The sequence below is a fragment of the Pseudophryne corroboree genome, chromosome 1 (assembly GCF_028390025.1).
Source record: "Pseudophryne corroboree isolate aPseCor3 chromosome 1, aPseCor3.hap2, whole genome shotgun sequence".
NCBI classification, from domain to species: Eukaryota; Metazoa; Chordata; class Amphibia; order Anura; family Myobatrachidae; genus Pseudophryne; species Pseudophryne corroboree.
In genome coordinates, this window is record NC_086444.1 from 896,124,479 (window position 1) to 896,150,527 (window position 26,049).

General features: G+C 45.1%; 1 protein-coding gene across 6 annotated transcripts in view; it reads left to right on the forward strand.

Moving 5' to 3' along the window:
* Positions 1-26,049, forward strand: part of LOC134916465 (bifunctional heparan sulfate N-deacetylase/N-sulfotransferase 3-like) — a 474,893-nt gene that overhangs the window by 348,788 nt on the left and 100,056 nt on the right. For all 6 annotated transcript variants that reach the window (XM_063920216.1, XM_063920218.1, XM_063920214.1 and 3 more), the window contains one exon: positions 5,292-5,420. In XM_063920216.1, coding sequence (XP_063776286.1) covers positions 5,292-5,420 — 129 coding nt within the window. The remainder of the gene's footprint in view (positions 1-5,291; positions 5,421-26,049) is intronic.

A 26,049-nucleotide genomic window follows, 5' to 3' on the forward strand; every position in this document is an offset into this window, starting at 1 on the left:
AATGACTATCTTTCTGCAAATCCATGGTGCCAATACTCACTGTTCATTCCTCTTGACATCTCAACTGCTTTAGGCAACATGGACCATATTCTCCTCCAGCAAATGGTCGTCTTGACACCACCCTCCCCTAGCTGCCCACATATCTCTCAGGCCTCTCTCTCTCGCTCGCTCTCTCTCTCTCGGGAAAATTTACTAAGGTGTGAGGGTTTTTTAGAACTGGTGATGTTGCTCATTGCAACCACTCAGAATCTACTCAAAATTTATCTGGCTGCTTCTAGAAGATAATAGATATAATCTGCTATTATCTTCTGGAAGCAGCTAGATAAATGTTGAGTAGATTCTGAGTGGTTACTATGAGCAACATCACCAGTTCTAAAAAATTCCCACCTTAGTAAATTTACCCCTCTGTCTCTTATGACTCAACTTCTCCTCTTCCACTACCAATGGCTCCCAAGGTTCTGATTATTAGTTATTTTGGCATTAATATAATTTTATGATCTACCTCTCTTCCCCTGGTCTCTACACCTCTCACCTCACTCATATCTCCAGCTGTCTCTCTGCTATTTACTCCTACTGTACTTCCCACCCTTCTGAGTCCCCTTTCTTTTTTGTGATTTAACTGATTACACTGTAGCAACAACCTCACCAAGTTTGCTGTATTAGAGTTATCCTTGACTCCATCCTCTCTTTCAAACCCCACATTCAATACATTTCCCAGTATTGCCACTTCCACCTACAAAATATATGCAGGCTCAGACCCTTTCAGACAAGATGCAACAAAGACTCTCAGCCACTCACTGGTCATCCTTAGATTAGACTACTCGTATAACCTACTTTTATTTGACCTCCCTGTCTCCCACTTCTCTCCATTCTGTTATGGTGCTTCAAGAGGAAATTGTGCAGATATTTCGCTACATCTTAAGCCAGGTACACACTGGGCAATAATGAAATGTCAGCGATGAATGACTGCATCAGTGAACGATATAGCACTTAACGATATAGCACGTATAGACTGAACTTTCTAATTCAACAATAATGATCAGTGATGTCACTGCCCGCATTCCCGGACATGCAGCTCAGTTCAACATTGACGGGTTGAGCTGCATGTCAGCTCAATATTGGTGATCGCTGAATGACCCAATATTAGCCCATACACACTGGACAATATGAGCGTAAAAAATAAACTATAGAGACATGTCATTATCATTTCTTTTTTAGGCTGAAATTTCCCAGTGTGTACCCGGCTTTAAAGTCAATGATTTTGTGATACTCCACTTAAGTCGATGATACGGATGGTGTGGAGTGGGTGCAAGTTTTAGTTACCTCTCTAATAAATTAACCTTCTGGCTTTTATTGCTTGGGGCAACATCAAACTCAGATTGGCAAGTAAATGTGCAACCAGGCTAGTATGCAAAAGAATGGAATATTTCATTTAAATGACCCTGGGTCAGACGTGAAATGGGGCAGCAAGATGTATGTAATAAATAAAATAATTTTTATATGCATGTTAGCAGGGCCAAATTAATGTGTGTGGGTAACAAATGTGAGGAGGCCCCTATCAATATAATTAACAAAGTGTATACCTAGTTTTATATATATACTAGCTGTAGTACCCGGCGTTGCTCGGGATTGTAAGAATGTCTGTTTACAAAAGTAAATGTAAATATTAAATACACAGTATAAATAACATTGTAGATAGCTGAATGCCCATGCTTCGCTATAGGATGAGGATGGTAAATTAGAATGTTAGTTGTTTGTTAATTTATGTTGGTTGGAGATCTAGTATATAGGCGTATCTTGCTTCCATGATGCGCTTTGTGTAGTGGCCGGACCCCTTTTTGTTCCCCCAAGGGACCCTGCTCTTCCCACTATACAACTTTCAGTCTGTGGCTTTCTGCTGCCTTCATCTCCCCCCCCCCCACATTATGTCTGTGCCCCTGTGAAATTATTGATTTATTTACAGTTTCTTATATAGCGTACCTCATTATGTGTCTCCTGATATACTCTGTGCTGCTGGGGGACAGTGCTACTTCCACTATATAACTGTCAGTGTGTGGGTTTGTGCTACCTGGCCCTTAAGTCTCCTATGTGTACCAAGTTTGTTGTAAATTGCTGCAGGCATTCCAAAGTAATACTGTCTCCTGAAATACTCAGTGCTGCTGTCTCACCCCTAGGGGCGCTAGGGGTGTCTAACTCCCACAGAGCTTGTTCCCAGATTGTAAATCAGATGTGTACCAAGTATGGTGTAAATTGCTCCAACCCTTTCACAGTTATGCTGGCTCCTGATATACTCTGTGCTGCTGTCTCCCCCCACAGGGGAGCTAGGGCTATATATAATATTTGGAACCCATTATAATTATTTTTTTATTACATTGGTGGCACAGTGTAAATATAATTGGTGGGGCAGTGGGTACATTGGTGGGGTAGTGGGTACATTGGTGGGGCAGTGGATGGAGACGTTGAGTGGTCAGCGGCTCCCGTCAGCGGCTCAGCTACAATGAAGCCGCTGGCAGGTAGGGAGATGCTGGAGGGGAGATGCGCTGAGCGGTCAGCAGCTCCCGTCAGCGTCCTCAGATATGAAGCTGCTGGAGGGGAGGGAGCCGCTGGAGGGGAGGGAGCCACTGCGGGGACGGAGCCGCTGGAGGCGATGTGAGCCATGTCACATTGTGCACATCGCTCATCGCGGCTCCGTACACACATGCTGTGATGAGCGATGTCACAAGTGACATTGCTCACATTGAGCATGCAGCAGGGGCGACCGCCAACCTGCAAACAACGAGTGCGGGTGTGCGCATCATTGATTGCAGGACCGTACACACTAGACCAGTGGTTCTCAAACTCGGTCCTCAGGACCCCACACAGTGCATGTTTTGCATGTAACCCAGCAAGTGCACAGGTGTATTAATTAATCACTGACACATTTTAAAAGGTCCACAGGTAGAGCTAATTATTTCACTTGCGATTCTGTGAGGAGACCTGCAAAACATGCACCGTGTGGGGTCCTGAGGACCGAGTTTGAGAACCTGTGCACTAGACCAGTGGTTCTCAAACTCGGTCCTCAGGACCCCACACAGTGCATGTTTTGCAGGTAACCCAGCAGGTGCACAGGGGTACTCATTACTCACTGACACATTTGAAAAGGTCCACAAGTGGAGATAATTATCTCTCTTGTGATTCTGTGAGGAGAACTGGAAAACATGCACTGTGTGGGGTCCTGAGGACCGAGTTTGAGAACCTGTGCACTAGACTATCATTCACAATCGTCTGTATTGGCCATATTGGTCAAAAAAATCATCTAGTGTGTATGGCCCTTAAGTCCTATGTGTACCAAGTTTGTTGTAAATTGCTGCAGGCATTCCAGAGTAATACTGTCTCCTGAAATACTCAGTGCTGCTGCCTCACCCCTAGGGGTGCTAGGGGTGTCTCCCAGCCCCCATCCCCCCACACACACAGTGTTTGTTCCCAGATTGTAAGTCATATGTGTACCAATTTTTGAGTACATTGCTCCAGCAATTCCGGAGTTATGCTGTCTCCTGATATACTCTGTGCTGCTGTCTCCCCGCCAGGTTTTAATACTCTTGTATGTCAGATTTCACGATCTTCGCTTGTAAACTGTTGATTTGTATAGAAATACAGACGGAAGGACAAATTTTCACTTTTATATATATATATACAGTATATATAATTGTGACTGTATCTAATTATGTTACAGTGTTTAGCTTGAATATACGGTACTGTAGCATAACATTTTATATGCTGATACAGTTGCTATTACACACATAAAATAAGCATGCTGCTTGTGCGTCCTATTTGCATAATTTTGCTTCTAAAATGAAGTGCTGTGAATAGGACGCACAGGCAGCTCCTACTGTTTAAACTGATATGCAGCATGCCAATATTCTCTGTGTAATAGCAACTGTATTTATACTAAACCAGGGGTGGGCAATTATTTCAGCTGGGGGGCCGCTTAACACTTCCAGTGAATATTCGAGGGCCACACACAAAATATCTATTATATACAATACCTATAACAAAAAGGGTGAAAAAACATACTGAGAGGTGTTGCGGAATTCATACTGTAAGCACCAAAAGAGCACGGAGTAATATGAATGACAAATATTTGTAGGAGTAAGTCCTGGGCTGCGCAGAGAGTGCACAAAGTGGATTTTTGCAGCTCTGCATACACAGGCGATCGCACACTTGCACGGCGAATTTACACTCCCCCTTGGGGCGGTGACTATCCGTACACAGGACAGCAAAATTAGCAGCCCAGCAATCAGATCTGGATCAACCCCTTAGTGAGCAGTTGTAGCAAGATGCAAATGCAGTCAACTCAAAATAAGACCCATTATAGCTATAAACTAATATATACCTATAAAAACACACACCACAATATACTTTACATTGCATATGTAATTTTTACATGCAAAATACAAACTTCGAAAAACCACATTAATCCAGTAATAAAAAAAAAAAACAGTGCTTGAAACAAACAAACAAACAAACAAACAAACAGCATCCTGTATAATTCTGTTATCAATCCTATTCACAGCTCCACTCTCTCCCTGGGCACGAGTAATAGCTCCTCTCTCCTCCCCCCCCCTCCCCAGGACCCATATAGCAGCTTTTTACTCCCCCTCTCCCCACTCCCCATCCCCCTCCCCCCTCCCCTGGACCTGTATAGCAGTCCTTCCCCCCCTCCCCCTGGATCTATATAGCAGGCTCTATCCTCCCCTCTCCCCTGAACCCATATAGCAGATTGCTGCTTCCTCCCCATACTCAGCACCTCAGCGCCCCTCAACAGGCAGCGTTATCCCTTTACCAACCTTAGATGTTTTATTTTTTTTAACAATGGCAGATTCGCTGCCGCTGCCCAGATGATCTGCTGCCTAGATGATCCGCTGCCTGCTGCACAGATCAGCTGCTGCCCACTGCACAAATACACTCTTGCTGTGGGTACGCCCCCCGCGCCGCCCAGCGCCTGACGGGCTGCATGTTGCCCACCCCTATACTAAACTATACTACAAGACCAATTTCGGTTGGTCCGAAATTATTGGACGTTTGCTAGTCTAAATACGGCAACACCATGGATCCGATACACTGGAGCTGAGAAAGAGATGCACCTCATTATTTCCAGAGTTCCGGGAAATATACGCACATTTGTAATGTCGATGTGGTGCAATAATTTCCCGGGTGGCATTATAGCCTCCCATTACATCCCGGCCCAGATCTGTGTGTGCAGTTATTATTAACATATCTGCATTGAAATAATTTATTATATTTGTTATTAGGTTCTTCCTCGGCAAACATGTGGACTCTTCACTCATACTATTTTCTATAAGGAGTATCCTGGAGGTCCAACTGAACTTGACAGAAGCATTCAAGGAGGGGAACTTTTTTTTACACTCATCCTCAATCCAGTAAGTACCTGTATTTGTTTCATGACTAATAACGTTTACTGAAATAAAATAAAAAACTAATATACAGTAGATTCTTTTGTATTGTTATACTGTATATTATATATTTAAGTGCCACTTTTGTTTTTATATTAATAGCATTATTATTAGTATTAGGGGTGTATCTACTAAGCCTTGGAGAGAGATAAAGTGGACAGAGATAAAGTGCCAACCAGCCAGCTGCTGTCAATTTTCAAACACAGCCTGCAAAATGGCAGTTAGCTGAAGCAGATTGGCTGGTACTTTAACTCTCTTCACTTTATCTCTCTCCAAGTCATAGTACATAGACCCCATAGTTTTATATTTCATCAGTGCATTCTGGGGTAGATGTATGAAGCAGTGTAAAGAGGGGAGAAGTGAGCCAAAAGAAAAGTTGCCCATGTAAACCAATCAACTGCTACATGTAATTACTTCAAAGTTGATTGGTTGCCATGGGCAACTTCTCCACTCTCTCACTTCTCCACTCTTTCACTGTTTCATACATCTCCTCCTATATGCAAAACAATATAGCCCATAGGCATGCTAGCCAACATTCCCTGTTTTGACAGGACTGATCCAATTCTCAAACTGAAAAGGGTAAGTTAAAATTCCCTACAAGAGGGTAAAGATTAGAAGTCAAATATGGAAAAAAGCAGAGGAAAATCAGGACAATAAATATTCCACGGGGCTATAAAATTATTGTTCTCTGTAGCCATTTCATACTGAGACTTCCTGCAATGTCCTTTTGTAATGTAAACACATTGCTCTGCAAGGCAAATGGACACCAGTGGCAGGTAGCAATGCACAGGACAAAAGTATGAGGTGTGGTAGCGTACCAAAACAGAACGGTCTCCATAACTGATGAAATGGTAGCTGTAAGTTTGAATTAAAGTTACAGTTAGGAAATCGGCATCACAAATTGTAATAATGTCTCACAGAAAAATGTATGGTAAAGTGCTCAAAGTGGAACAAAGAATTAATGCCTGCCATCAGACCGGAATTGTGCTTATGCCAAGGGTCTAGTAAACGACAGTATGTAGTTAGTAAAGATACAGAAAGTGTGGAATTAGTACTGGAAATAAAATCTATTCAGCATACACAGGGTTAATGACGCAAGTGCAGGAAGATAGACACTAGGGAGAACTCTAACTAGTCTTGTACATAGGACAACATCTAGAGCAAGAGTGGGCAAACTAAATTCACCCCCATTCCGGACTCCACCAGACAGCCTGGACCAGAATTCAGCAGCACTGTGTGTGGAGAAAGAGATGTTACTGGGAATATGTTGCAGCCCTCTGCTGCTCTACCGCTAGTCCAACCTGTAGCTGTAAGGATATCTTAGAGGAGGTGGCTGTGGGGCACACTGGAGGCAGAGGGCCTGCATCACTGGAGTGATGCATGCGGCAGATAAACAGCAGAGAGGAGTGCACCTTTGGTGAAGGTACAGACTCAGCCAGTCTCATCTTTCCTGCAATGCGTACACATGTGCATATGCATCGCATCAACAACTAGCTGCGCCAGTTCGCACCCGTGACTAGGCAATGCGTATGCTTTGTGGGTGGAAATATACATATTCGCATACTGACATGTATGCATTGCGGCAAACTAGTCGCAACCATGACAAGTGCAGTCACATTGAGTGTGGATACATCTGTTAGTAAGGCAAGGCAAGGGCACAGGGGGGTGGGGGATTTGCACTAGCAAAATAATGGCATGAGCAAATAACATGACTGAAGGGCTCTGAAGGGGATCCAGTCTGAAGATCAACACTGTCTAGGTCGACCACTATAGGTCGACAGTCACTAGGTCGACAGGGTTGGAAGGTCAGGAAAAAAAGGGGGGTATTTGGAAACAGCACTGGAAAATGTGTTATATTATATATTTGTAAACCAACATAGGGCTATATCAATGCTCAATTTTGCAAAGCACTTGGTTGGCGGTGCTCCCAGATAATTAGTCAAGAAGACTATACAAAAAAAAGGATTTTTTTTTTACCAAGAGCGTAAAAAAAGAAAAGAAGACTACTGTATATCTTTTCTGGGTGTCCCAGAAAAGATATAGGGCCAGATGTACAAAGCCTGAAAAGTGATAAATATCACAGTGATAAAGTACCAGCCAATCAGCTCATAACTGTCATTTTTCAAACACAGCCTGTAACATGGCAGTTAGGAGCCGATTGGCTGGTGCTTTATCACAGTGATATTTATCACTTTTCAGGCTTAGTACATTTCCCCCATAGTCTTCTTTTCTTTTTTACGCTCTTGGTAAAAAAAAAAATCCCTTTTTTTGTAGGGTTGGAAGGTCGACAGGGTTTCTAGGTCGACATGTGCTAGGTCGACAGGTCAAAATGTCGACATGAGTTTTTCACATTTTTCTTCTTTTTTTGAACTTTTTCATACTTAACGATCCACGTGGACTACGATTGAACAGTAATCTGGAGCGAGGCACCTTGCCCGAAGCATGGCGAGCGAAGTGAGCCATGCAAGGGGACAGGGTGCACTAATTGGGGTCACTCTACGAAGAGAACAACACCAAAAAAAACCACAAAAACTCATGTCGACCTTTTCACCTGTCGACCTAGCACGTGTCGACCTAGAAACCTTCCAACCCTGTCGACCTACTGACTGTCGACCTATAGTGGTCGACCTAAATATTGTCGACCTAGACACTGTCGATCTAATGATCCACACCCCTCTGAAGATGGAATACATTATGACGGGGCATCACTGAGGGAGCTCTGATACTGGCATATAAAGGTGCATGACTGGAGGGTTCTTGTGTGGTATATTACCAGTTGCATTACTGTGTGGCTGGCATAATATCAATGCAGGCATTAAGGTGTGGCATGTTACCATTTGTGGGCATTATCGTGGCAAGATATTTTTAGCAGTTTTACCTTTTCTTAGAATAACATTTACTCAGCAGAGAACCCTTACCTAATTGCTCGGAGGCTAACCATAAGAATATATTTTATGACCCTTTGCCCAAAGTTGTTTTCTTAATATGGCACTATAGATAAAAAGTTTAGATGCCCCTGATAATGCTAGACACTGATGACAGCCACACATTAATCTGGCACTATATGGTCTGAGGGGTCTGTCAGCATACCGACGCCAGCAACTTGGCAGCATAATGCCGGCATGGGTGGGGGGGGTTGAATGCAGCAAGCCCCTTGTGGGCTCGCTGTGCTCGCCATGATGCAGGCTCAGTTTTACTTCCACTCCATGGGTGTCATGGCAATAGTCCCTGTTGGTCGGCATGCCAACCGTCGGGATTGTGAGGGGGTGGGATGTAGGGGGAGGTAATGTGATCAGCAGTCTCCTGACCTCCAGTCAAATAACTGCATCCCAGTCTGAGTACGACCAAAGTGCAAAGAGTCTTTCCCTCATCTAAGCACTGTCTGCATGTAGAAGTCGGACAAAGAAATGTCCCCAAGCACTCCAGTACATAAGATAAATGGCAAATATAGGTGACATATATGTAGCAATAAGATATTTGTAGTGATTGGCCTTGACAGCAAACCTCACATACAGATGTGTTTACTTACATCTTTGCAATTTTGCTAAATGTTGCACAACATGCAAAACATGGCTAAGCTGTTTTTCACGAGTAGCGAGTGGATGGATTTTAAAAGTTGTGATTGCCATAATAGAATATGTATAAAGAAGCAAATTAGGAAAAATCACAAGACATAGCTAAATCTCTAAGTCTATTGCATGCAAAACTGTAATATACATGTTGGGATATAGCAAAGATGTATGTGGACACATCTGTAGCTACATTTGCCTCACTTAGCTACATTTGCCAGGTTTGCTATAGTAAGTATGAGGCACATTCTCAATATTTATTTCAGCAGTAACCACTGTCAAACCATTTGTGTAACAAGGGCTTCTGGGAGAAAATCTGAATCCCAGCGCAGCAACTTTTTGAGCATGCAGCCTAAGTTAGTGTGGCCACACACCACCACCAATTGGCTGGCGTTCTGGACACATCATAATTAGAGATGTGCGGCGGGCACTTTTCGGGTTTTGTTTTTTTGGTTTTTGATCTGGATCCCTGCTCATGTTTTGGATCTGGATTGGTTTTGCTAAAACCACCTTTTCGTATTTTGGTTTTGGATCTGGGTGATTTTTGAAAAAAACATAAAAACAGCTAAAATCACAGAATTTGGGGATAATTTTGATCCTACGGTATTATTAACCCAATAGCATTAATTTACACTCATTTCCAGTCTATTCTGAACACCTCACACCTCACAATATTATTTTTAGGCCAAAAGGTTGCACCAAGGTCGCTGGATGACTAAGCTCAAACACCTGACCCATCTAGAAGTGGCACTGCAGTGTCAGACAGGATGGCAGATTTAAAAACTAGGCCCCAAACAGCACATCATGCAAAGAAGAAAAAGAGGTGCAATGAGGTCGCTGGATGACTAAGCTAAGCGACACAAGTGTGCGGCACAAACACCTGGCCCATCTAGGAGTGGCACTGCAGTGGCAGACAGGATGGCAGTTTTAAAAAGTAGGCCCCAAACTGCACATCATGCAAAGAAGAAAAAGAGGTGCAATGAGGTAGCTGGATGACTAACCTAAGTGACCCAAGTGGGCGGCACAAACATCTGTCCCATCTAGGAGTGGCACTGCAGTGTCAGACAGGATGGCAGTTTTAAAAAGTTAGCCCCAAACAGCACATCATGCAAAGAAGAAAAAGAGGTGCAATGAGTGGCACGCAGTGGCTGAATGTCGAAAGTGGCCCGCAATTTTTCCAGCCACCGACAGCATCTCCTGCACGCCCCTGTCTTTTAAAAAAAAAAAAACTCTGCACCTCCAAACTAATTGTATGTGTAAAACATGGGACGTGCTGGAATTTGCCCAGGTGTAATGCACGCACAATATTGGTGGACTTATACGCAGCACCACTGGACTTATATGGCAGCACCACTGGACTTATATGGCAGCACCACTGGACTGGACTTATATGGCAGTACCCCTGGACTTATACGGCAGTACCCATGGACTTATACAGCAGCACCACTGGACTGGACTTATATGGCAGTACCCCTGGACTTATGCGGCAGCACCACTGGACTGGACTAAAATGGCAGTACCCCTGGACTTATACAGCAGTACCCCTGGACTTAAATGGCAGCACTACTGGACTGGACTTATACAGCAGAACCCCTGGACTTATATGACAGTACCCCTGGACTTATACGACAGCACGACTGGACTGGACTTATACGGCAGTACCCCTGGACTTATACGGCACCAACACTGGACTTATATGTCAGCACCACTGGACTGGACTTATACGGCAGTACCCCTGGACTTATACAGCAGCACCACTTGACTGGAATTATAAGGCATTACCCCTGGACTTATACGGCACCACCACTGGACTTATACTGCAGCACCACTGGACTGGACTTATGCAGCAGTACCCCTGGACTTATACGGAAGTACCCCTGGACTTAAATGGCATCAACACTGGCCTGGACTTATATGGCAGTACCCCTGGACTTATACTGCAGCACCACTGGACTGCACTTATATGGCAGAAGTGCATCTCCTCTTCTGAATGCGAATGGCAGGTGTGTACCGGATCAGCACTAGCAGAAGTGCATTGTCCTTACAGTATATTATAGTTATCACCAGTACCTAAGGAAATTCATAAGAGACCAATATGGTCGAGCATAGTGCTTGGACATTGTCATCAGTGCTCTCCCCTGAATAACATTAAATAAAGGTCTCAACGGAGAATTGTTGAAAATTGTTGTAGCAGCAACAACACAATATTCATTTCGGAGTGAACTCCTGAGAACATTTGGTTCTGAACCATTTTAGGTTATATTGAAAGTATATGGTATATTGTATTTGTTATCAATATTTTTACCTACATTTATTGTATGATTTGTTTATTGTTTTTGCAATAAATTTTATTGTGATAATAATTCTTTTGCACATCTTATTGGTAGTAAAACACCATAGCTTTTTTGTTAATATTTTAAATTGTGCAAAGCAGATTGCATACTAAGGTGTGGAATAATAAGTTTACATTAAATTGCATTCACAATTTCACATATTCTTTATAATATCACTGTGCCTGGTTGTCATTTTTTATTGTTTGGTGCAATGGAATCCACTGGTGGCCCCAACCTCCTCCTCTAGGGCTCAGTTTCCAAACTGTGCACTTGAATTATACAGTATACATATGTTACCTTGGCCGTAACTAGTGTGGTGCAGCTGGTGATAGGCAAAAAGCACATATGCCCTAGGGGTGGAACTGATATTTTTTTTCTTGTGCAACTTATTTTGTGTTCTTTTCCATAGACTTTACCTCACAGCTCCATGAGCTGTGAGCTTCACTCTGACTGTGTGGGCTCACACGTGGGGTAATTTCCCTAATTGAATACCTGTGGTGTGGCTAATTGAATACCTCCCATAGAAAGGGGTTGAGGGAAGAATAATAACAGACCCTACTATGTAGTGTAATGTGAGTAACGAATACTACTGTGCAGTGTAATGTGAATCGGTACTATTCTGTGGTCACGCCCCTTTCCAATAAAGCCATGCTCCTATATTTATGGCATGCATTGCTGTTATTAGGGGGTCTTTCAGACCCAATCACTGCTGTGCATTTTTGCTCAGCAGCGATTGGGTATGAACTGCGCATGCATATGCACTGCAATGCGCAGACGCGAGGTCCCCCCAGCGACGGAGAGTGCAGGATAGCGATGGTTCGAATGAAGTGATGGCCGAAGAAAATGATCGCACCGGCGATCGCAAGAAGATTGACAGAGAGAGGCCATTCGTGGGTGTCAACTGCTCGTTTCCTAGGAGTGTCCGGAAAAACGCACGCGCATCCAGCCGTTTGAAGGGAGGGTTCCTGACGTTAGCTCCGGTCCGGATCATCACACTGGAAGAGTAAATCCTGATCTGTGCAGAGACTGCACAAACTTTTGTTTGTGCAGCTCTCTGCACATGCATTCGCACCCCTGCACAGTGATTACCCCTTCCCCCTGTAGGCGGCGACTACCTGGTCACAGCAGAGCTAAAAAATGCCTGCTTGCAACCAGGTCTGAATTAGGCCCTTAGTACATTAATACATTAATAATGCACTAGCATTATTTGCTGTATATATTTATCAAGGGGGCCAGACCATGTACTCTCTAATGGTAAGACAAACCAATGTGGTGGCTGGCCACGTCCATGTTAGAGACTGTCCACACCCATAAACATGGGCCTATACCACTGCATTCCCCCCAGTGGGCCTTTCGTGTATCAGTCCGACAGTGAATGAGGCACATAATATTTTCAACCTATTCTAATAATGGGTGATGGGCATTCAATAGAAATAATTTACCTGATGATGTCTGCTGATTAAAACAGGCAAATATAAAATCTTCAAATGCTTTGGAGCAGTATTTTCAAAGTTTTTAAAGCATTGCATTCTTGCTGTGGTATGCAGTCAGCAAGTCACCGACCATGCTGCTTATTTGGTAAAACAAGTCAGTGATTTGTTTTCAAGGTAATTTACTTTTAAAATCCAGCTGCGAAATAACAGAACATCTACAATTGAAACAAACATTGATTAGTGAATTTCTCCCCAATGGTGGTCTGGGTAGCAAATCTCCAAGATCTCACTAAAGGTAGGGAGAATGCACAGCTGTGGGTCTCATGCAATACTCAGTCAAGTGACCATTCATGATTGGCTGTGAGTGCTGGCTTCCCTGCAGCAGATTTACAACAGCAACCAACCAATGATGGAGGATGAGTTTCCAGTTCTGTCACTGCATCACTGTAGTTTCTCATACGTCCTAGAGGATGCTGGGGTCCACATTAGTACCATGGGGTATAGACGGGTCCACCAGGAGCCATGGGCACTTTAAGAGTTTAATAGTGTGGGCTAGCTCCTCCCTCTATGCCCCTCCTACCAGACTCAGTTTAGAAAATGTGCCTGGAGGAGCTGGTCACAGCTAGGGGAGCTCCATAGGAGTTTTTCTAGTTTTCTTATTTTTATTAGAGTAAGGCATGGGGAGGCTGCTGGCAACAGCCTCCCTGCTTCATGGGACTTAGGGGGGGTAGCGTCCAACCCTCTGAGGTTAATGGCCACTAGCTCCGCTGACAGGACACTGAGCTCCTGAGGGTGTCGATCGCAAGCCTCCGAGGTGACCACTCGCTCCCACAGCACTGCTGCCACTCCCTAACACATGCCAGAAGACGTCGGTGGTGAGTTGGACACCGGTGACCCGACAAGCGGGGATCTGGTGAGAATGGCGGCATCGGGGTGGGAACGCAGCACTGAGGCTGCGCTCCAGAGGGCTCAGAGGTACAGAGTGCGGCACCCCGGGCCAGCGCAAACACCCTTAAACCAGGGACGTGCAGTCAGGGGTGGCAGTCTCTCCCCTGTCATTAATGATTAAAATAATATACTGTGTCTTAAGTATCTGCTTTATATTAATCTAATCACAATCCCTGTCTAAGTAAGTTTGGGAGGCACCGATCGTGGTGCCTCTCGTTGTGAATGGGGAAAGGTGTGGGAGCGGGGGGCGGGCGCGGGCGGGGCCTAGCAATAGGCATTAAAAGCCCATTGAAAATACATGGGAAAGCGGCACCATTAGAGGTGCCGATTTCATACAGGGACGTGCTTTCAACCCATGAAAGCACGCCCCTGTCAGTGAGGCCACAGTGATTGGCCAGCGGATCCGTCACTGGATCCGCTGTCAATCACTGTGTGGGCGCGGCGGAGGTGCGGTCGGAGGTGCGGCTGGCGGATGTGCGGGCAGCAGTGATAGTATTAGGGGCAGGCCATTCTGCAGAGTTTGGCAGCGGAGCAGTACCAATTTCAAAAATGGCGCCCCAGCGTAATTTTTTAAATTCAAGATGGATGGCGCGAGCCATCGCCCCACCCCCTCCAGCTGACTTATATAAGTCAGCACGAGGCAGCGGCGCGTCAGTCCGACGGCGGAGGAGGAGCAGAGAAGTGCTCCTGAAGACAGAAGACGTTGGAAGTCCTGGATGGGCGGCGGCTATGCAAAAGAGCCAACCAGGTGAAGCCAACCAGGTGAAGACGCTGGAAGCCCTGGAAGATGCCGGAAGCCCTGGGAAGGCGGCGGCCATGCAAAAGAGCTTAAAGGCCGCCACATCCCAGGTTAAGACACCGGAGGAAGACGCTGGAAGCCCTGGGGAGGCGGCGCCCCCCCAGGTGAAGACGCAGGAAGCCCTGGGGAGGCGGCGGCCATGCAAAAGAGCTTAAAGGCCGCCGCCCCCAGGTGAAGACCCTGATTAATAAACTTTTTTTTAAAAGATAGTGTGGTGTTTTTATTTTAATATTTTCTTTACAGGTAGACTACAGGTGCCAGCGGTCCCTTTATGTCCGGGCATACTGGCACTTGTGGTTCTCCAAGTGCCAGCATGCTGGGGCAGGCTTGCTGGGACCTGTATGCCACCTGTAAAGAACAATATTAACAATGAACCTCGCACCCACCGCCACCAGGGGTGCGGGGCATAGCACTGGGCTATCAGCCCGGTGCTTGTTATTGCTCGGGAGGGGAATCCCATTTTTATTTTTTGGGTTCCCCACTTCCGAGGAATTCCAGCCCTGGGCTGACTAGTTTGGGGGGGCAGAATAATGTTGTGGCATGGGGACCCCATACCGAGTGTCTCCCCTGCTATGGCATTATCCCCCCTGGCTGGTTCTGCCTGGTGCTGGTTTTAGCAATGTATGGGGGGGCTACATTTTTTATTCCACTCTATGGGGGGGGGAATGGTTAGCTGCTTGTGCCTCCCCAGCCACTGATCTCACCGCACGCCACTGCCTTAAACTGGTCACAGCAGCTATCAGGGACACTGTACTACTGCTAGCAACATTTACCTCAGGCCAGTATAATCTGTGCGGGAAGATGCACCATTTTAGGGGGCGGAGCTTCTACTCAGAGAGGATCCAGCACTCACCAGCACCATTTTCTCCTTGCAGATCACACTACTGAGACGCTGACACGGAGCGCTGACCCTCCACATAACTCCAGCTATCCTGTGCGGTACCAGTGGGTTATAGAAGGGGGGGGGGGGGGGGGGGAGAGTGTTATTCACATTACTGTGTAGTCTATTAAGGTTGCACAGTCAGCTCCAGGGATTTATTATATATCTGTCTGCTGGGGCGCTGTGTGGGCTCGCTACATAATTGTGTGTGTGTGTGTGTGTGTGTGTGTGTGTGTGTGTGTGTGTGTGTGTGTGTGTGTGTGTGTATGCTACATATCCCACATTACCATGTCTAGGGACTTTGTATCTTGTGATGCCGAGTATGTATCTTCTCCAGAAAAATCTATTCCATGTACTCAGGAATACAATACACTGTCTCAGCCCTCTGAACCCGAGCCCAAGTGGGTGGCTTCTATTACGGGTATGATATCCCAGATTTCATTTAGGATAGCTCATTAAGAGACTGAAACACAGGTTTTAAAACAATCTGTGGAGGTTTTGTCGTATTCAGCTCCCACTACCTCATCTAAGTCCCCTGGTTTATGCCCCTAAAAGCGTGCTCATGCCCAAGTAATGCACGTCGACATGGATACCAACTCTGATACGTGTGACGGTGATGGGGACATACTGTGGGGGGTGGCATCCCTTGTTAAAGGGGTACAGCTAATGATTGAGGCCATTAGTGATGTTTTACACATTACTGACAAAAAATTCCTGAACAAATCGAGGAGGCTTATTTTACTGACAATAAGAAAGTCTCCCTTACCTTTCCTGCGTCTAGGGAATTAAACGCTATATTTGAAAAATCCTGGGAAAACCCAGAGTATAAATTCCAGATTCCAAAGAGAGTTCTGGTTGCTTTTCCTTTCCCTGAAGAGGATAGGAAAAAGTGGGATAACCCTCCATAGTAGACGCTTCTGTTTCTAGATTGTCTAAAAAGGTGGTTTTACCTGTCCCTGGGTCTACCGTTTTGAAAGAGCCGGCGGACCGCAAGATTGAGACTACACTCAAATCCATATACACTGCTTCAGGCGTGGCGCTTAGGCCCACTATTGCTTGTGCATGGATTTCTAAAGCCATAGTAAAGTGGTCAGGCACGTTACTAGAGGATTTAGATACTATGGATAGAAGTGACATTGAATTGTTTTTACGTCACATACAAGATTCTGTGGGTTTCATGGTGGAGGCAATGAAGGACCTTGGTAATCTGACTCCACCGATGTCTTCCATGGCTGTCTCGGCACGCAGGGGACTCTGGCTGCACCAATGGTCTGCGGATGCGGAATCCAAGAAGAGTGTGGAGAACCTACCCTACACAGGTAAGGCTCTATTTGGAGAGGCTTTGGATGCGTGGATCTCCACGGCAACCGCGGGTAAGTCAACCTTTCTTCCCTCAGCCACTCCGACGCCAAAGAAATCCTTCTCTGCATCTACAATGCAGTCCTTTCAGACTGCAAAGGTAAAGAAGTCCAAATCCCCTTCCACCTTCTTCAGAGATGGTCGAGGAAAATCCAGAAAACCTGCACAGACAGGTTCCCAGGAACAGAAGCCGGACTCTGTTTCCTCAAAATCCTCAGCATGACGGTGGACCTCCCAGCCTGGAGGTCGGGCAGGTGGGAGCACGTCTATGAAATTTCAGTCAGGTTTGGGCGTCCTCAGGCCTGGACCCCTGGGTTCAAGATATTGTATCTCAGGGATACAGACTGGAGTTTCAAGAGCTCCCACCTCACAGATTTTTCAAGTCAGGCTTACCAGCTTTGCTGACAGAAAGGGCTATCTTACAAGAAGCCATTCAAAAATTGGAAAGGGCAAATGTCATTGTTCCAGTTCCGTCTCACCTGGAAAACAAAAGGTTACTACTCAGACCTTTTTGTGGTGCCGAAGCCGGACGGTTCGGTCAGACCAATATTGAACCTCAACTCATTAAATCCATATTTGAGGGAATTCAAGTTCAAAATGGAATCTCTGAGAGTGGTGATCTCAGGTCTGGAGGAAGGGGAATTCCTGGTGTCCTTGGATATCAAGGATGCTTACCTTCACATTCCTAATTGGCCACCACACCAGGCTTATCTCAGGTTTGCGCTGTTGGACTGTCACTATCAGTTTCAGGCACTGCCAATCGGCCTATTCACAGCACCGAGAGTGTTCACCAAGGTAATGGCGGAGATGATGCTTCTACTCCGCAAATAGGGTGTGAACATAATCCCATATCTGGATGATCTGCTGATAAAAGCATCATCCAGGGAGAAGTTGCTACAGTCCATTGCTCTCACAACTCAACTGCTCCAGGATTATGGTTGGATCCTGAATCTTCCTAAGTCACATTTGGAGCCGACGAGAAAACTGTCCTTCCTGGGGATGATTCAGTGGCCTACATAAACTGACAAGGCAGGATGAAGAGCAGAGCTGCAATGTCAGAGGTAACAAGAATCATCCTCTGGGTGGAAAGACACGGGGTGGCGCTGTCAGCAATCTTCATTCCGGGAGTAGACAACTGGGAAGCGGACTTCCTCAGCAGACACGCCATTTGGGAGAGTGGGGCCTCCACCCAGAGGTGTTTGCAGAGGTGACAAGTCTTTGGGGCGTACCTCAAATAGACATGATGGCCTCACACCTCAACAAGACGCTTTAGAGGTAGTGTTCCAGGGCTGTGGACGCCCTGGTAACTCCATGGGTGTTCCAGTCAGTGTATGTGTTCCCTCCACTTCCGCTCATTCCAAGGATTCTCAAAATAATCAAAAGAACAAGAGTTTAGACGATCCTCATTGCTCCAGACTGGCCAAGAAGGGCTTGGTACGCGGATCTTCTGGAGTTACTACTGGAAGATCCAAGGCATCTTCCTCTTCAAGACAACAGGGTCTGTTCGCCTATCAAGACTTACCACGGCTACGTTTGACGGCATGGAGGTTGAACGCCAGATCTTAGCTCGGAAAGGCATTCCTAAAAAAGTTATTCCTTCCCTGATCCAGGCTAGGAAAGGAGTAACGTCTAAACATTACCATCGCATTTGGAAAAAGTATGTGTCTTGGTGTGAATCCAAGAAGTTTTGTACGGTGGAGTTTCAACTTGGGAGGTTTCTCCTCTTCCTGCAAGCAGGTGTGGATGTGGGCCTATGTTTGGGCTCCTTAAAAGTCCAGATTTTAGCCTTGTCCATTTTCTTCCAGAAACAGTTGGCTTCCCTCCCTGAGGTTGAGACTTTTTTGAAAGCGGTGCTGCAGATCCAGCCTCCCTTTGTGCCTCCTACGGCACCTTGGGATCTTAACATTGTGTTGCAGTTCCTGCAATCGGATTGGCTTGAACCTCTACAGGAGGTTGAGGTCAAGTTTCTCACTTGGAAGGTAGTCACACTATTGGCATTAGCTTCAGCTAGGCATGTGTCTGAATTGGGGGCATTGTCCTGCAAGAGCCCCTATTTGATTTTCCGTGAAGATAAAGCTGAGCTCAGGACGCATCAGCAGTTTCTTCCAAAGGTTGTGTCGGCTTTTCATATAAACCAACCTATTGTGGTGCCAGTGGCTACTGACTCCTCAATTACCTCAAAATCCTTGTATGTTGTGAGGGCTTTGAGGATTTATGTGAAGAGGACTTCACGTTACAGAAAGTCGGACTTGTCCTTTATGATCCCAACAAGATTTGGTGTCCTGCTTCTCAGCAGACGATTTCTCGCTGGATCAGGTTCACTATCCAGCATGCTTATTCTACGGCCGGCTTGCCGTGTCCAAAGTCTGTTAAGGCCCACTCTACTCATAAGGTGGGTTCTTCCTGAGCAGCTGCCCAGGGGGTCTCAGGTTTGCAGCTTTGCCGAGCAGCTACTTGGTCGGGGTCGAACACGTTTGCTATGTTCTTCAAGTTCGATACTTTGGCCTCTGAGGACCTACAGTTTGTTCAGTCAGTTCTGCAGGAGCCTCCACGCTCTCCCTCCCATACTTGGAGCTTTGGTACATCCCCATGGTACTAATGTGGACCCCAGCATCCTCTAGGATGTAAGAGAAATAGGATTTTAATCACCTACCGGTAAATCCTTTTCTCGTAATCCGTAGAGAATGCTGGGCGCCCACCCAGCGCTTCGTTTTCCTGCAGTTGTTCCTTGTTACTTGGTTTAGTACTGTGTTGTTACTTGTTTAAGTACTGTGTTCAGCTGTTGCTGAGATTGTTCAGGCTTTTGAGCCTGGTTTGCCTTGTTATGTGTGAGCTGGTATGAATCTCACAACTATCTGTGTATTTTCTTCTCTCGAAGTATGTCTGTCTCATTCGGCACAGTTTCTAGACCTAGTCTGGTAGGAGGGGCATAGAGGGAGGAGCCAGCCTACACTATTAAACTCTTAAAGTGCCCATGGCTCCTGGTGGACCCATCTATACCCCATGGTACTAATGTGGACCCCAGCATCCTCTTCGGACTACGAGAAAAGGATTTTCTGGTAGGTAATTAAAATCCTATTTTTTCCCCATTACTGTGAAAATGGTCTTAAAGATGATTAATAAAAGGCTTGTCACAGTATTTTCTTCCTCTGAATAGCTGAGTGTTAAAAAAAATAAGTACTTTACTATTAGATATACAGATTATTTATTACCTCATATTCTGAGGTAAAACTTCCTTCTAATCAGTATGGCTCCTCCTCTAATCAAATGTAAAATGATCATTTAGTAGAAATAAAAAAGACATTAAGACAAACTCTCACATTAGTAGAACTACTTTCATTACTGGACAGATTTTCAATTACAAATTCTCGCAGCTCTAGGTAGTTGCCTGGAGTGAGTCCAGCAGGCTGAGCAGAAAAAGCTTTGTACTTCCCATAATCTGTTTAAGACAGACAGACCAATTATCTGACTTTGCCATACACTGTCAGATATGGTGTCTGATCTTCAGTATATCTACTGTAAGATCTGAACACCAATTATCGCATTAGTCGGACATGCTGAAAGATTTCTCATAGCCAACTAAGCAATAATTGGTGCTCGGTGGCAGCCAAACACTGCAATTATTGGAATGATCAGCTGATTGGCATGATCATTCCAGTAATGATCGGCAGATTGGGGTGATAATTGCACTGTGCATGGCCGCCTTTAGCCTATCAGTTGCTCTCCTACTTAATAAATACTTTTTGTTTTGTCTTTCATCTTATACATGTAATCACAAGTATCAGGAAAAGTTTCAAACAGTTGACCATAATAATTAATAGTTTTGTCTTCTTAAATCAAGCAAGTTTCCAAAGCTTATTTTAGAATACCTTCCAATGCTTCATGTCAAGCTCACAGTTCTCTTTCATGTCTCCACACCACGTTAATATTGTTAGTAGGTTAAAAAGCAGTAATTTTTTTTTTTAAAGAAATTCAAAACATGTTAATCATTTTAACAAAACCCTGGATTTGCTACTTCTTAATGCAATGTCTCATATTGTGTATTTATTGCTTTCTCAGCAAAGCGTTACATTTTATGAACTTTTGTATCAGTCTCCTGTACATAGGGGCTGACGCAGCCGCGCGTCTGCGTGCAGCGGTCGCGTCCATCTGGTGCGCAACCCTTCTCCCTGTGACCACATCCAGGAAGGATGCGACCGCAAGATGATTGACAGCGGCAGGCATTCGCGGGGTGGCGATGCAGCATGGGGGAGTGGGGCGGGCCGAATGGGGGTGTGCCGGGACCATTTTAAGGGTGGCTGCATGGCATCACACGCAGCCGCTCCGGATAAAAATCTAACTCTCTCTGCACATGTTATATCTGCCCCACCTGCACTGCACATTGTTTTACCCATTAGAGGAAATTGTTGTTTTGCAATCAACCTTGAATTAGGCCCTATAAACATTAGGTTTTGGTTAATTTTCCTGCAATTTAAATAAAAATACGTCTTTGTCCATATTAGGCAGATTTGTTTGTCATGTTAATAGAGGCAAAATTAACAATGGTATTTACAGAAAATGCATGGTATAATTTTTGAGGGTTGCCATAAAAAAGTGACTGTAGTTTTTGGTTGAAACAGGAATAGCACAAAAAGGAGCAAAAGATGATCCACACATGGGTGAGAAGACCATCAGCAAAGAAGGGGTTAAAATAATGGGGATTATTTTTCTCTGTATTTCAGTAAGAACTGTATGTAGACAAGGACATTTCCTGCAAATGCTGAAACTCTATGTATGTGCAATCTATATACCCTTCCAGTCTGATAATTGATCACGTTGTTTCATGTGAGTGCCTAATATAAAATACTGTAGAGGGCATCCCTCTCTTGTTACTCTGCCTAAAAAAAAATATTGTACTCAGAGTGTTGGTTTTTAACAGTGTTATAGTTTTTGTGTGTGGCACAATTGTGGTACAATCTAACAATACCAATTATATTTCCAATCTAATGAACGGCTTTATCTGAGTCAGACGCTGCTCCTTGGCCATAGGTGTGCGCAGGGGGGGTGCCTGGTGCGCACAGGCACCCCCTAATGTCTGGCACCCCGATTTCACATGCCTGATGCAGCGATCACCGAGCAGGCTGATTACTGTCCCCTCTGCGCTGCACCCTGTCAGGACTGCATTACTGACCGGACGCATGGGTTAATCAAGGGTGCCACTGCCACCAGCTTTCAAACTCCCGGCTCCACCTCCATGTACAAAAACAGCGTGATGTGACATGATTACGTCATGCTGCTTGCACGACCACCCGCCACATGCCCACCTCTCTCCTTCTATGCTATGCCACTGCCAGCCACTGATGAGGATCAGCATGCAGCCAGCGTTCCTCTTAGGAAGACAAATTCAATACTGGCAGGCGGTCGGCAGCAACATTGACACGTCACTCATTTTCCAGCAGCAGCAGTACTAGTTTGCAACTGTCAGTGTCAGTGAGTGGCTGACTTGTAAGTAAGCTGCTGCAGCTTGCAGGGGAAAGAGAGGGGGAGCCAGACCAGGCTGAGGAGGAGCACTGTAACTGCAGTGAGTGCCATCAGGGGTTTAATGTATCTGCTTTGTTTGGATTGGTACAAGGGTGGATATTTTATATTGCGTTGACCGACAATAGATGGTGCTAGACACGCCCAAAAGGCGGTGCTAGACACACCCCTCCGATGGTGCACCCCCTAATAAAATGTGCTGCGCACGCCTATGTCCTTGGCTCACAATTGAGATTTCCATACAGTTACACTGTTTTGTTTGTATGCATGTGAACTTTAATTGCTGTTCTATTTGTTGTATTGTGTATTGGTTGCTTATTACTAATCCATTTGGGCTGAATGTACTGTTTAAATATAGAGAGGCTGTTTTTGGAGCTTACTTTATTTATTAACATTTATTTATATAGAGAGAGAGTCCACATCTTCTATTCTATTTGCTTACTACTTAAATTGTTTTTTCAAAGTTCATTTCTCTTGATCAGCCTCCAGTTGTCAGAAATCAGCTCTTACTTGAGGATGTGAAATATGGGCATAATAAAGGGTTTAATAAAAACCGTTCAGTCTGCGCAAAACTTCTTAAACTCCTGTTATTGCATGTACTCCCAATTAATTCCCAATTTAAGTCACTATTAGTATTATTTCAAGAGCTGAGCTCTAACAGGGAGTGTTACTTAGCTTTATACTGGAGTTACAGTGATATTATCTTTCCAGATTTTTTTGTATCAAAAAGCAATAGCATGTGGACTCATACGGGAATTTAATAATTTCCAAAATAGGTTCATAAGTTGTTTTAAATGAAAAATATTGTTGACAATGTAAGAAAATTAGTTCCATATACAGTGTTATTTTATATACAGTAATTAAAAGTATCTATAAAGATATAATGGGGAACACCACTTTTAGAAAAGGAACAACATAGATTACTGTCGGATTGTACATTTTTTGTGTAATCCAGAAGGGAGTATGATCAGTGGGTATTAGTGATTAGCCGGCAATCACTTCTAGGGGTAAGATATTATGAGGATGTGAGCAAAAAGTGTATTTTTTCTAATAAAGGATGTATTCATATCTCCATGGATCTATATGTAATAACAAGTTTATGAAAAAAAATCAATAGTTAATGTTGTGCTGCGTCCCTTAATAACTTCAAAGGAAGGTATATCAAGAAAATTGTTCCTTGTTTTGTTTATGTAATTTAAGCTGTTATATTGAAGTGTTAAGTCCCTATACATCCAAACGCACAAATTGTAGTTCTTTGTCATCATTATTGGCAGAGCTGGCCCTAGCCAATTTGATGCCCTAGGCAAAATTTTGTCTGGTGCCCCCTAGCATCGCCGCTAGTTCTGCATCTGACCCAGCAACACTTAGGCAGTGGGTCCCACCAGGGGGGTTACCCTGTGGTCCAGTTCAACCCTGAATAATGGCACACAGTAATGCCCATAATACACATCATTCCACACAGTAATGCACCTTACACATATGCCCCACATTACTAATGCCCATAATATACATAATTCCACACAGTGATGCAGTGCCGTAACTAGACATTTTAGCGCTGTGTGCAAGAAACGGCATCAGCGCCCCCCATGTAAAACAGGGGTAGTGCGCGCCTAGGCGTGCGCAAAAAATAAAGAGGCGTGGCTTCATGGGGAAGGGGTGTGGCCACAAAATAATACGGCAGACAGCGTCCCCTTTTTACACATTACGGCATACAGTGTCCCCCTTTTTACACATTACGGCAGACAGCATCCCCTTTTTGACACATTGCAGCAGACAGCGTCCCCTTTTTTACACATAACGGCAGACCGCATCCCCTTTTTACACATTACGGCAGACAGCGTCCCCTTTTTACACATTACGGCAGACAGAGTCCCCCTTTTTACACATTATGGCATACAGCGCCCCCCTTTTTATTTTCAACCACATCTGTGCCCTCTTAATTCATTTGTGATAATATGTAAATACAGGTAGAGATACCATTCATTTAATAGGGCCCTTTATCTGTATGCTCTGGATTAGAAAGAAATGTGTCCTGAGAGCATATTTTGTTGTAAGCTAGAGTAGGACATAACTCAGTGGCTGAGCTCTCTCACCCGGTGGAAGTGACTCTCCCCCCGCAGCAGCAGCTATGTAAGTAGCAGCGACTCCCTCCTGGCGGCAGCAGCTCTTCCCCAGCAGCAGCGCTTCTCTCCTGGTGGCAGTGGCTCACCTGGAGGCAGCGGCTCTCCCCCCCCCCCGGCGGAAGCGGCTCTTCCCAGGCAGCAGCACTTCTCTCCTGGTGGCAGTGGCTCACCTGGAGGCAGCGGCTCTCCCCCCCGGCGGAAGCGGCTCTTCCCCGGCAGCAGCAGATCAACCGGAGGCAGTGGCTCTTCCCCCCCCCCCCCTGGCGGAAGCGGCTCTTCCCCGGCAGCAGCGGCTTTTTTCCGGCGGTGGCTTCAGGAGCGGGTCACTTCCCCATGGTCTCTCCGTTGCCTGCACAGTACACAGGGACAAGAGAGGGCGAGGGAGCGCAGGGGGAATATGTGATCCAACTTGGTGTGCGCTGTGGGCAATGCCCCTTCTGCACACACCTAGTTACGGCGCTGCAGTGATGCACCTGACACATATGCCCCACATTAGTAATGCTATTAGCTTTTTTTTATAAAGCTTGCAGTCAGTGTGTGCACCCATGCAGCTCCCTGGATCCATGACTGCGTTTTGTGAGATAGGGGGTAGCAGGATGGGTGGGTGGGTGGGTGGGTGGTGCGTGTTGCACTTGCACCCATTAAAGGGCCACCCATACAAGGGATGTGACCTTACAGGGTATGCCATCCTGGCAGGGGAATTTTACGGCATGGACTGACTAGGAAATAAAGTGTGAGGAAAACACTGCCCATGTTATGTCCCAGCAGACACTTGGGGTTTGCACAGGGATAAGGGACACACACACACACACACACAGGATGGAAGGGTCCCCCTCCCCCATGTGAACAAGCAGTATAGGTGATGTCAGATTTATGTGAAGCAATCTTCCAAATACACATGTGGTGTCATAAGGAGCCATCCAGTAATAACCTTATATAGTCAGTGAAAATGTCACAGGTCCAGGAATTGCAGTTACTGGGCTTCTGCTGTCTGTCTGAGGTTTCACAAGTCAGGGGCATTGAAGCATGTCGGAGGCAGTTTAAAGAACTTTAAGGGAGAGTGTGCATTTTATTTGACAAATGTAAACAGCAGTGTATACCAGTACTGATTGAATACATTTGGAAAGTTACAGTTAGTTTGCAGACTGTCCCTCCCAGCATGAGATACTGCTGGGACATGCTTGGATGCCCTAGGCAAATGCCTAGCCTGCCTATAGCTAAGGCCGGCTCTGATTATTGGTATTTTTAATACATGTTGGCTGTTTTGTGATATGGTTATACCTTGTAAATTATTGCTGCTTTAAAATTATGGGCATGCTCGCAGGCTATTACATATTGCGTTGGTCTTTGTTGGAAAAGTATGTGCACCTTTAAATTTAGCCAAAGATTGTAACTTTATCTCAGACTCACCACTACAACATATTTCGTACATATATAATTTGCCTAATAAATATGCACCTTGCCATTTATTTGGCTTCATGTCTTCTGTTTGCCATCAGTGTTGCTGCAGAAGTTTATGTACAGTATGTGAGTTCTTTTTGTAAATCCTCAAGTTACTAAATGTTTTCACCTCAACAGTGTAGCATTCCTCCAGTGCAACTGGAAGTAAAGATGGTCACCCTTTACAGCGTTCTT